This window comes from Oculina patagonica, chromosome 6 (genome assembly GCF_052425735.1).
Source record: "Oculina patagonica isolate OP01 chromosome 6, crgOcupat, whole genome shotgun sequence".
Classification (NCBI taxonomy): domain Eukaryota; kingdom Metazoa; phylum Cnidaria; class Anthozoa; order Scleractinia; family Oculinidae; genus Oculina; species Oculina patagonica.
In genome coordinates, this window is record NC_135763.1 from 18,717,204 (window position 1) to 18,730,766 (window position 13,563).

The window sequence follows — 13,563 nt, forward strand, 5'->3', positions numbered from 1 at the left end:
AAAACCAACATTTCGATTTTCAACGCTACGATGCTTTCTACCGCAAAAGTGACTACTTCAGTACGCCTTACAATTAACGCTTCTACTCCTAAGAATTCAAATTTAAAATCTGAAATAGTTAAAAACTAACTGTGCCACATGAAAGTACTGCTCGATAGCTTTCATTTGAATGCTCACACACTAGGGTTTCATCCAAAGACTTAAAAGTTAGAACCGCGTAATCTAAAGGTCGAAACGTTAAACTTCTTGTTGGGTTTCCTTCTACTCATTTGTAGCCACCACACGCAATGAATTGCAAGTTCCTTACTATAGCAGTTTGTGGTATCCCTGATAGAGAGATACAACTATCCGTTTTGTTGCCTCGAGTTTATATTCGTTATGTATTTTGCCAATTGAACATTAAAACGAGAGCGCGAAGTATTTTTATGCAAAATAAACACAATTTAGCCTGAAGCTATGCGTCGAAAAGCTATTTTTTAACGCTTGCACATGTCACAAGCATGTAGTACTTAGTGTTTTTAAGGGCCCTTGTCGGCGCGTAAGCATGACCGATCTATACAAAGGCGTTAAATGGTCATTAGTGCTTCTTGGTCATGCAGTAAATAATTCATGCAAATGTTTCGAATCCACAGGTGCGGAGAACAGTAAAGCTAGAATATAAGAACTCAGTATTCCATGAGAATTTGACCGAACTTAGTGGAGCGAATGATGTATCAGGAAACGCAAATTGAAATGTCCTTTGGTCATAAGTCAAATGAACTTGGAAGCTCTTAAAATGACAGGAATAACTGATAGAAAATCCACACGATTTTTCATCATTAAAATTTCAACTTTCCCTCACCGACTGGCGCGTCAAGAAAATATCTGCAAATTGATCACTTTATTAAATTCTCAACACCAGTCTGCTTGAAAGTGTATTGACAGGGTTAGGAGAAAATAGATCTTTATCATGCAAGGAGCTTGGCCTGTCAATCATGTTGAAAAGTTGTAATGGGTTCTTTTAAACGTCGCCCTACGTTATTTTGTTTTAAACTCGTTAAAGTAATACGTTGTGCTCTATCATTAACTGTTGACCAGTTGATTTCTCTCTCCTGAGCACGTCTGCTCAGAAAAAAAGTAAACCCGCATAGCCATTTCATCCACGTTATACCTAAATGCAACGTGCAGTAAACGCTTTGGCGTTGATATTGGCACGGCATGCGCTACAAGTAAATAATAATTATTCTAATTTCCCGGAACTTAACAATATTCATGACACGTACGCAAAAATGACTTAACAGCTTCCACTGACTTCGCCGCGCGAAAGCTGATATCACAAGCTGGTCGATCTTTAGAAACCAGTAGCTTTGAAGAGTTTGAATAAAAACGCGTCGCTTGTTGACGCGGAGGTATTACTTCAATCTCAAAACGAGTGCACTTTACTCGGAAATGAACCTGGTTGGGTTAATTTGTTTAATTACTCAGAGAGACAAGATTTCGGCCGGACGAGTGCTTCTATTATTGAAACTGTTACCTTTTTTTTAGAAGAGAACACTGTTATTGCCCAACTAGTCTACAATTCTCACCTGTTTTTCCGTTCTTGTTTTTATTCCTGCAGCAGGTTTAAGAGAAATCTTCAAAACGACACCACCAAAAAGCAACACAAAACAACGATCTTTACTCACTGCTCAAAGCTCAGACACAGAGCTTGTCATACGCACAAAAGAGTATTCAAGTTCATTTTGTTTTAGTAAAACAAATTCGACACAAAGCCAAACAAAAACAAAACAAAAAGACGTATCACACTTCGCAATTTCGAAACCGTCATTTCGAAAAAATAAAAGAAGACCCATTTCCAGCGTGTAAAATAATCTTCAATTGGGCAACTTAAACTTTCTTACACTTTGCAGCGTATTCGTTCAATGCTATGAAGTTTCTTTCCCTTTTGACTCGCAGGTATAATTAAAACACGCATAATTAACCCTCTCGAATGTTTGATCGGAGCTGGAACAGGTTAATTAGCTTTTCTCAATTGCAATTAACGCCACGTGCATCATTGTGTACTCTTTATTCGCGTAGCAGGTGCGTGGCCATATGTTATTCTTGTTGTTCTTGATCCAATCTCGTTTTCACGCCTTCAAGAATCAATATACCCGCAAAAGCCAGCGAGCACTTGGCTTTTTCGCGGCCGCGTCGCCGTGATCTAATTTTCAGGTGTCGCTCCATTGATTGTGCGTCTCTTAATAACGACTTTCCATTCAACCACCATGTGCAACACAAAAGTGAAAACTACGTGTTACACATTTCAATGCGCTAACCGTGGGAAAATTATCGTACTCTTATATTGCTTCTACGTTAAAATTTGAGGGCAGCTAAATTTGATGCGAAAAGCCATATCATCCTTTTACAAAGATAAGAGCGAAATAGCTAGTGAGATTGCTTGTGTGATTACAGATCGGTGGTTATGTCTGATATCGTCCCCATGTTCAGGAAGTGTGTGGCGCGTGGCCTGATTTGCTCGGCCAAACAAGTTAGCTTCATGAAGTGCAAATAAGCTTAGCTTCCTGATCTAATTTTACTTCAAATTAGCGTTCATGAAATTTCCTCTCTTTCGTGTACTTATTCTCCGAAAATCGAGTTATCGGCGAGGAGTTAATGTCGAAGGAGGGCCTAAATACAAGACAATTTGAAAAGCGCACATTTTTTGTCATTTGATTGTCGTGCACATACACCTCTTTGTAATCGCACACTTCATAATAACAGCCTTATGAAATACCTGCATCAAACCTTAACATAAATCAATAAAGTGTACCCCGCGCAGTTGGGCAGGTTTTGTGCGGTACTTGTATCAAGTGACCCGCAACAGTTTTTGTTTATTCTCTCACATAAGGCTCCTAGCTGCGATTTTGCCTGAAATCTCGTCTTTCCCACGGGTTGTTTACGGCTCGGACAAATGACCGAGCACGCGACCATTGTTCGCGCGTTCGCGATCGTGTTTTCGAACGCTTGATCATTTCATCGCACACGTGTGGCTGTTAGCCACGACACGTGTCAGTGCTTCGAACGTTTGTCGCCTTTGTTTGGCATGATGCCGATGAGACAGGTGTAAAGGAAAACTCGATCGGTTCCCACGGTCCGATCGATCTTTTTCAGTCTTAACAAACTTGTTTGTTTGATATAAAAGCTCTGTCGCACCTGTGCCAAGTGCTGCGCTTTTTCAGTATCACCTTCGTCTACCTTTGACGGAAATTTTTAAATGCCTTTTACAGTCACAAAGAGTCACTCTCGTTTGTTGCAATTTAAGATGATCAAGGCCCTAGACCTCGCGATGAATTTTACTACTTCGAGATGTAAGGCGCTTTGTGGGAGCAAGACTACTCGGGTTTGGAATCCGAGATGTTCAGAATCTTTTAGGGTGCGTTCGTTTGGGATTAATCGTTCGTTTGTTTGGCTGCACAGTCTCATTCCGGGATACTTGGATTTCCATTCCGGCTATTCAGCTCCCAGGAGCAGAATAGCTGGAATATATTCCGGAATATATATATTCATTTTCCAGAATATTTCAAACGAACGCGCCCTTAGTTAATGCAGCTAGCGGAGTCTGCTTCCTTTCGGTATATGAATCCTCCCAACTGATGGCGTTACATTTCTTTCAATGTTAGTTCTATGCTTTTTAAATTTCTAGTCCCTTTTGTATTTGACATATTTAAACGTCGATCGATCGCTCTTCAAAAGTTAAAAATACCAAACGACCTACGGTATTACATTGATTTCTCGCTGATATTCGTAATTAACGGATTTGCTTTCCTTTTTTTTAAAAAAAAAGAAAGGAAATACTGCTTGCTATACTAGTCATTTACACTGAAACCTCTGCGCTCTGTCGCTCTGTATGTTAGAAGCAGTTTATTGAAATCACCTTTCATGAGCGGTTAAGAAATAAAGCAAAGCTAAAGCATGCAGCATTCAGGTTCTTTTCTTGGCCAACACAACAATTCGTTGACAAATTACCTTCTGCCATGCACTATTTCAATTTAATAGTATAGATAGGAGTCTACGCGCGCTCTGATTGGCTAAAAACCTATGTTTTATCAGAGTATAAAACATAGAAAAATAATGTTTTATTGTTTTTCGTCAGCTTTCCTCGAGTGCTTCGCGCTTTGTTGGCTGTTCGTTGGCTATAACCACTCGTATTCAACAAGGGCGAATGGAATAAATGATTTATTAAATTCATAGTATAAAGCCAAGACCAATATACAAACGAGAATTCAAAGTCTCCATGGTAACGAATGTCTTGCAGTAAAATACTCCACGGGGAGGGTGCAGATGCTATTTGCTTCGTTATTGCTAAAGGTGATTTGCTACCCGAGTAATCAGTAATATGCGCTAGCAAAGAAACGTGGAGAAAGCCTACACACTGGCCACAGTTGTTCAAAGGGTGGATAAGTAAGATAGCGATAGCGATTTATCCGGTGGACAGCGTTATCCACCGTTTGAACAACTGGGCCCTGGTCTCTAACTAGTCGCAGTCTCGCAAAAAAAATTACTTCGCGTGGAGATTACTTAACGTTTTTCGCTATTCTATTCCAAAGCCAATTTGATTTGCCACCTGGGAGTTTTGTAAATACATCTCCCCGTCGTTTATGAAAGTTTTTATTTAAGATTAGCTGCTGTTCACCTAGTTTTAACAATCATTCAACATAGATATATTTTGATTTAAATTTCTTTATACTTGTAGACAACGTTTAAATGAAAAATCAAAGTAAAATTAAACTAATTTTGATTACGCTGCGTTGCTGAGTTATCGAAAACCGTCCTCTTTCCATAGCAATACCAAAAGAATAGCAATTTCTTATTACAATGCCAATTAACTTATTACCCGTATTATAGATGAAGATTTCACACAAAAAGTGCGTGCTCAGGCTGAAAAAAAAAACACTACCCTATACAATAACTTTTTACCAGCTACAGAGGAATGCACAGGACAGGAGGCGATAGCGAGAGACTGTTGATGGCGTATGCTCCTGAGAAGGAGTGAAGGGCTACTACTACTACTATACAATAACTTTTACATGTAATGATTTCCTCGTTATAAAAACACGGTAAATGTATTCTCTTTTAGGGTATAAAATTGCCAATGGAATCAATTATTCAGTTCTATGTAGCCGACCCACGCAATGCCTGAATAGAATGAATAGATATTGTCCCAAACAACGTTTCAATAAGTTATCGTAAAAAGCGACAAAACAGAGTGACCAACTCGGAGAAAAAATTAAAATTGCATTCTTTTCTTTTTCTTTTTTATCGAATCAGTGAAATTTGTAAAAGTACTCTGTATCTATAATTAAAACCTTCTTTTAACTTAGATTCATCGCGTTGGTCTATTTATCTAAAGTCAAATCAATGAATTTCTATGAAAAATGTTTAACCAATTTCCCCATGTACTGGATTGTATTGGATTTCAACCAGCAAAAGAAGACTTGCTCTGGTTTCTGGCAAAGATCTTTTCCGAAGAAAGTAAGTGCTGACTAACTAACACTTGTTTCTGCTATTACAATATTAACGGAAATTCTTCGGTAGACCGGCATTGACTTTTTTTTTAGTGAAACCAAATGCTTAGCTATTTAACTTTTATTAATTATTTTTTCCAAATTAATAATTCATTGTTAACATTATTAAATTGGTTGTTCTACACAGTTTTAACATTCCAGATTGCGGTTAAACTACAGATACTCAATTGCAGAGAAATGGCAATAGCAAACTTCTCTGAATACTGCTCGGTGGCTTCAACTGCTGGAATACACGACCAGTTGACATTTCTTTCAGGTTTAAACATTTTTCTGTCCATAACAGCATTTCTTGGGAACGCTCTGATCTTAGTTGCTCTTCATAAGGAGTCTTCACTTTATCCGCCGTCCAAACTCTTGCTTCGTAGCCTGACAACAACTGATCTCTGTGTTGGTGTTTTTTCAGAGCCCCTCTATGTTATCTTCCTGATGTCTGTAGTGAATGAACATTGGAGTGTTTGTCACTACGTATTTTTTGCAGGTCATATAACAGGCAAAATATTAAGTGGTGTGTCTCTGCTGACTATGACGGCAATAAGCGTGGACAGACTTCTCGCCCTGTTGTTGGGGCTGAGATACAGACAAGTTGTAACTTTGAAGCGAACCTACGTGATCGTAATTACCTTTTGGGTTGTGTCCACTATCGTTTCACTAACATACTTCTGGAAAAGCAATATACTCTTATGGTATGAGATAATAGTTGTGTCACTGTGCTTAGTTACCTCAATCTTCTCCTACACAAGGATTTTCTTAACCCTCCGTCATCATCAAACTCAAATACAAGACCATGTTCAACAACAAGGCCAGACAAATTTACTGAATATAGCGCGATACAGAAAGGCAGTATCCAGTGCACTGTGCTTGCAACTGACGGTAGTCGCTTGTTATTCACCTCAAGGTATAGTAGCGGCTTTGGTGACCAATAGTGAACTATCTTCATCTGTTTTACTTGCTAGCCTATATACAGTCACCTTAGTTTTATTAAACTCGTCATTAAACCCGATTCTTTACTGTTGGAAGATCGAAGAAGTGAAACAAGCAGTGAAGGACACAATCAGACAAGTACTTTGCTGTTCATCGAATTAGCTCTTGTCGACTTAAATCATTCCTTAGCTTACCGTAAAACAAAAGGTTACGATTTCCTCGAAGCTGTAGCAGTAACATCAGTAAAAATTCCACTTTTGTAAAATGAAAAGTTTGATGTTACTTAAAATAAAGAGCTAAGTCTGTAGCATGGATTTGCCAAGATTCGCAATATTGAAAAAGGCTATGACGTGTAAAGTTTTGTGACGTCATAACATTAAAAATGATGTAAATTTCAGCTAATCCGTGCTACAGATTTTGCTTATCAATGCACTCTTCCCTTGGAGTTAATTTCATTATTCTCAGTTTAAGTTAAACTGAGAATAATGTAAACTGTGTGAGTTTTAAGGGTTTTTGTGTTCTAGTCACGTGACTTACCAAATGTGGTCATGACTACCGCAATTGAAGGCAACCTCCAATAGAACAAACATGGCCAAAAACTAAACCCAGGATACTAAAAGAGCCCAAGATATGATGGTTGGAAGTCATCCATAACAACCATTTTGTAGTGAGGGTCTCCCCCCTTAAATGAGAAGGAAAAGGATAATTGCCATTTCGTTTTTACAGCCCTTGATCAGGCCCGTAGCCTGGTTTTTGCTCGGGTAGGTTCGTTTTCTCTTGAGGCGGACCGAACAATTGTAGACTGAACAGTTGCTTAGTAATTTTTTCGCTTTATTTACTTAACCAGTGCACACGGGGCGTTACAAAGCCAGCTTTTTGAAGAGCTGTAGACCTGGTCAACTGGCCCGTAAGGGCCGCAGGTTCGAAGGTCCAGCAGGGGGTATGCTTCCATGGGGAATTTTTTTTCACATAAAGACCCTTGAAAAGGCCTTCTTTTTTACTTTATGGTGATTTTACTTGTATTTTGGCAGCACGTGACATTAAGTCTAAGATTTCACAACAAAGGATTGCATTTTTTTCATTTATTTTTATATAAATGAGCTTTTCTTTAACGTCACATATCATTGTACAGTATGGGGCCCAGTTCTCGGCCACTTTGTGTTCAACGCGTTTTTTCGCGCCCCAGTTGAATTAAAAGAAAAAGTTATTTACATAAAACGATAGACTGATTCTTGTGCTCTAAGCAGGCTTTTAGCCAGGTGGGAGTCCAGGAGTCCCATGGACGGCCACTTTTCAGAGAAAATTAATATGAATAACTATTACAGAGGTTTGGTTAGCAAATTTGGAAGTCTTTGGATACCTTTGCACTCATAACTGCAAAAAACCACCTTGTATGCTCCTCTAGGCCCTCCTATGGGGGCAAAGGCCGGCCTAATATAAAGTTTGGACTCCCACTTTTTTAATCCTGGCTAAAAGCCTGGCTCTAAGTATCTTGAGTTTGATCCTCCAACTCGCTATAGAAAACTCACACGTCGAGTTTACGCGGACGTAGGTGAATTTGTTTTCCCGAAAACTCGTTTGTTTACGGCTCCTTAAAATTCATGGATGTAGTTAAATTCGTATTTTATCCAAAAGCCCCTACTGTACCAAACGAGCTAATTTTTAGCATGTGAAACGTAGAATAATTCAGCTTTCTGTTTAAATTAACTTTTCGTTGAACTGTTGTATTTTTTGGCCTTAATTTGCTTCGAATATTTTTCTTTCGACTTTTGCGTATTTGCCAGTTCTCGGCCACCCTGCCCGCTATCAAAGCGTAGTGCTTTGGTTTTTAATATAATTTCATCTACTGCAGCCAGAATGAAAGAAAGAAAATTGTAGAAATAAAGTTCAATTAAATATCTAAGTTTTGAGCTGACTCTTGTTTTGTCTATTATTTCTACAACACCTAACCCTTTCAAGACCTTTTCACTGCAAAATAAACCATCTAAATGCATTGGTGACAGAACCTGCACATAGGCAAGCAAGTAGGCGCCTTGAAAACCTTCTCTTCTAAAGTAAAACAAAGCCTCATTTAAATAATTTGGGATCGACATAACATGTACATAAATAAGTTTACAGAGTGATTTTATGACTGTGAAAATTAATTAAGCCTTTTTATATAAAAAATTACGCACAAGTTTTTTGGTGGCCGAGAACTGGGCCCGGGTGGCCGAGAACTGGGCCCACAAATGGTGCTTTTATTTTTATTATTGCTCGGGCAAATTAATTATTGACCGGTAGATAGCTTTACACCAAAAAGCTGAATGATGAAGCTAGCTCTGGGAGAAATTTCAAGTTTTTTTGGTTATTCTGAAGAAAGAAATACAAGTTTGCGTCTGAAGTGGCCGAGAACTGGGCCCCATACTGTACATGTTTGCATTGGTCCAGAGTTTTCACTTAAGCGATGATCCTTGGATCTCGTCGCGAAAGGGTGGAGATATGTGATTCGTTACTAGTAAATACTGCTTTTCATTTTACCTTGTAAAAAGCTCCAGCCTGAACTGAAAAAAAAAAGGATGCTGAAAAATTTGTATGCCCCAGAGTACCGTTACGTATCAGAGGTTGTTGTTTACGGTGTGTAAGTGAGCTCGACAGCTAACTTTCGCGTCAAGGTGCACAGGGGTATAATAATGGGTGCATAGAAGAGCAAGGTTAGACAAGTGACTTTCCAATCAATGCTCGCATTTATTTGCCACAACATGCAGATGTTGATGGCCTTAAAATGAGACTTTTGCATACTAATTAAATTTTAAGCGTTTTGCTTAAGCCTACCCTTCCGAATTGTCAGAACTTGTTGAAATTTTTAAATGGGCCGCAACATATATTCAAATCATGATCAGTGGAATCAATATGAGATGCATTTGTGTCACGATCTGCCTTTGGTTCTAGTTTGAACACTGAAAAAAGAGGGGAATACAGGTTAAAGGTTTACTAGTTTATTATGTTATTTTTGTTGAAAATAAATACAAATAACGCCAGTGAAAATTCTTTTAAGCGGACAATATGCTGTATCATTCCGCGGACCGGACCTTTTCAGTCAGTGGGGGGGGGGGGGGGGGGTTCGTCCGAACCCCCCCCCCAGCCTACGGGCCTGATTGATAAAACAAAAGAGAAACAGTTCATCGACATTTTAAGAAACCTTGTTGCAAACAGGGTGCATATTTCTGCAGCTGCAAAGGTAAATATTATTTACTAGCACACCAAGATGAAAATTGACAGTTGGCGTTTGCCTTTATCAGGAGCATCAGTGAAGCTAAAGAACGGGACTTTTCATTACTCGGATCATCGATATGAAAACCGGGTATAAAATCATCAAATCCTGAAGCTTGGCTTATTATTGGGACATCTGTTAAGAATCTGATAATTGAATTTTATGGTGGCGATCCACTCCGCCATCCAGGTTAGGCTTATATTTTACCTATAGTTTGCATGGTTCTTAATTGTAAGCTTTGAAATTCATTTTCTCAGGCTCTGATAAGTCTGATAAGAAATTGTTGTTGGTGTTATCACGGATAATTACTTTAATCTTTAGGGTAGAAAATAACAATATTCTGTCTTAATACCTTGCCATATTTGGGTGTCCTGTTATCATAGTTATCATTGGGTGTGCTGTTGACATTTGCCGAGCCTTTGTTCTCAATGAAATCGAAAGCCACTTTCTTGTCCAGTTTGACAAACTGGACATGAAACTGGTTTTTGATTTCACTGAGATGACGTTGATTTGAAACTTAAGAAAAATCAGTTATTACAATTACATTACAACTAATAATAATTTATTAATTAATTGATTAAGACCAAGATACAAACTAACTATGACTTATTACAAATAATCGACTTTAAAATAAATAACAACACACTAAGTTATTGAGCATACATCCATCAATAGCGAAAGGCAGAAAAGCCGGAGTATCAAAACTAAACAAGTGACAAAAGGCATAACTTTCTCTCACTTTGACAGGTGTGGAAATAACCTATTTCTACTTGTAGCTATGATCTTTTCATTTTTTATAACGTGCTGCACACGCATCTGAAACAATGAAAACAATGTTAAAAGCTTCTTTTGTCTACAATAAAATATACAATATAGGTTTTATATAACGCGCGCTCTATTGGTGAAAAGTGTACTTTATAGAGTCAGTGTACGGAGGAAAGACGCATCAACAAATGGCGCCTATCCGTCTTTGGTGATAGTGAAATTGAAATTCCCGAGGCATGGATGCCCACGATCAAAAACACGACACCAGGAGAACTGAACTTCAGCGAACCACTGAGGGCATTTTTTTACGCCCACTTTAAACACGAATTTTTTTTAAAGAGGAAAAAGGAGAATGTTCAATGTACAGTGCATCGAATTGGCGTCGATAGACTCCCAAGAATATTCTGCACGGGAGTTTGGAGAATGGTATTCCCGAGTGAAGATTTTGCGACAGTAGAAGTGTAGGGGGACGCGTGTCGCGCCCGAAGGCCAGAGGGGAGAAAAACTCGCCTTGCCAGGACGAGGTGGTGAACCACAAAAATGTGTATGGGAAGAGCGAGAATCGAAGTCTCGATCACGTGACCGAACGGCCGGCCCCGACGGACGAACGGCCCCGTCCCCCGCCAAGAAGAAGACCCGGCGTGGAAAAGGGATGTCTTGGACGCATAAAACCGTCTTCAATATATGCAACATGTCTCAGACCCTCCCATCCCCCCCTGATGTAGCAGTTGGGTGAACTTTCTACGCATCGCTACCTGTCGTCCATTCCTCCTCCCCTTCTCCATCCGTAACCACTGCGGACGCCAGGATAGGGGAGCCTGCACTCGAGTGGCCGCACACACAGATAGCAAGAGATGCCCACAACCCACAGTACCCCGCGGCGAAGACAAGACCTCGCCTGAAGGCGGACAGGACAGGCGGCCCCCCCGACGAAGATAGGCGGACGAGTGCTCCGCCAAGAAGCCCGACCGCGCGCGCAGCAGGGACCGCCCCCGGGCCCCAGAGAGGCGCCCACGAGGGACGCGGAAAAAGAACGCAGCCACAAAGTGATGGAGCCAACACGTGCCCCCACAGCCCCACAGACACCCGCGGCCCAACCCGCGGAAAAGCGCAAGAACACCAGCAAGATCCAGCATAGTTAAGTGATCCCAAAGTCCCCCAACCCAACAACGAAACAGAGTGATCCCACCTATGCGGGTCTTCACTCCCGGCAAATCCCAGCCAGTACGACCGAGAGGCCCCAGCTAGAAAAAAAACGCGGGGACGGAGGGGGGGCGGGGGAGGGCGGCGGGGGGCGCGGGGACGGGAGGCGGCGAACAACCCGACCTGGTGGTTTCGACGGTTTAGGAATATTAAGAATACTGTTTCTGAACGATAACAAGAATAAAATGCAACTGAGCCATGCGCCAGTTTTTCGCAAATGCGTCAACCTTGTCAATTCAGCTTTCAGCGATAGTCTTACCGTGGATAATATCTTTGAAGAACAAATCCTGTTTTTCAACATGTTTTGGAGTTTCCACAAATAAAATTGTTTCATAACCGTCGCGTTACGCATTCTGGTTTTAAAATCAAACTTCTCATTTGATGTAGCCGCTCAAAAAACCAGAAATATAGGAGAAAACAAGATGTTGAAACAATTACTCGGTATAATTTGATAAAGAAAAAGAGTTAACATAAAAATGAAACTATGGCCGCCGAAAAAAAATAAACTTAATTGTAACCGTTAAAACGCGCGCTTCAAAAAAGAAATGATAAAGAACACACGCGCTTAACACTCGTGAAGATCTCCATGACGACCGCAGTTGTCGTCTGGTTTTCCGAAAGAGGAAAAACTTTTGTTTGCCAAATTTTCCATCGGTGAAGAACTACTTGTTCTTAAGCTGGCATCATTTTTTTCTGCTTTCGGCAAATAAAAACCATATGACTTGTGGTAGTTAAGCAAATGTCCACAAAAAAAAAACGCATTTGTTTTAAATTCTCGGGTTGAAATTTTAGACCGCGAAAAAAAAAATGAAAAACGAGAATAGAGTTTGAAAACACAAGGAATTCTTACCTTCTCGTTTAGCAGGATACGCAAAATATGACAACAACATGAAAAACGGCAGCGCCTTAAGCTGAAAGACCACCTTAATGCTTAAACAAAACTTTTTTTCTTCTCACAATGAACGCACAGCTTGTTTGTACCGCGAAAAAGAGCGAAGTGAACATTTGACGTTACAATAAGCATTGATGACGCAGTGCGCGCGGGAATAGTCAGTTTAAGTTCGTTCCCAGATTGCCCTTTTTTTAATCAAGTGAGCTTTAGTGTTGTAGTCTTTCTGAAACCGTTCCGTTTTAGACAAGACATGTTATTTACGTACATTACTATGCTCTTTTGTTCGAAAGCCGAGTAGTGAAGGGCCGGGAAATAATAAATGTCGCTGTTTTCTGCTCTTTTTTTTTTTTTTACAATAACGCTCGTAAGCCATACTGTACATCCGGCAGCTTTCTATATAACATTGAGACGCTTTTTATTGCTTCCTCGTTTCCAGGAAGTCGGTCCAGTCCACTCAACTTGAAAACAAAACAAAACAAGAACAAGAACGACTGTGACAATTGAAAACACTAGTGCCATTAAACTACGCTTTTCGGACAAATCTTGTACCCAGATCTTTTTGGTACATTACGATAAATTATCTTCTCGTCCCCAGCCCCTCCAGCCGGCGGACGAGACGGAGGGCCGGGGAAGGTGCGAGAGGCGGGACGAAACGGAGGAAGACGACCCACCCGAAACAAGACGACGAGACCGGAAGCAGCAGGACGGACCGGCCCCAGAGCCCGCCCGGCCAGGCCCAGCGGAAGAGAGGGGATGGGGACGAGAAGACTCAAAATGCGTTGACTTTGGTCAATGTCAGCGAAATATTCAGTCAATGGTTAAATCTCAACCAGATAATGACCAGAAGGGTCTTGCGAGCGTAAAATACAATACCATTTCTCCTCTTAATTGCAACTTAGTTTTGGAACAAACAACTTTTAAAATTGCAAAATAATAAGTTGCTGTGTAGCACTCTGTTCGTGTACTATTAAATGTTTTTTCTTAAA

The 13,563-nt window shown here is 40.2% G+C and overlaps 1 protein-coding gene across 1 annotated transcript; it reads left to right on the forward strand.

Annotated features, from left to right (window-relative positions):
- The first annotated feature begins 4,322 nt into the window (after nucleotides 1-4,322).
- On the forward strand, nucleotides 4,323-6,975 carry LOC144657505 (melanocortin receptor 5-like). Its single transcript, XM_078517859.1, has 2 exons — nucleotides 4,323-5,493; nucleotides 5,674-6,975. The coding sequence occupies exons 1-2, from the start codon at nucleotides 5,397-5,399 to the stop codon at nucleotides 6,627-6,629; spliced, it is 1,053 nt and encodes a 350-aa protein (XP_078373985.1). The 5' UTR covers nucleotides 4,323-5,396; the 3' UTR covers nucleotides 6,630-6,975.
- The last annotated feature ends 6,588 nt before the right edge of the window (nucleotides 6,976-13,563 follow it).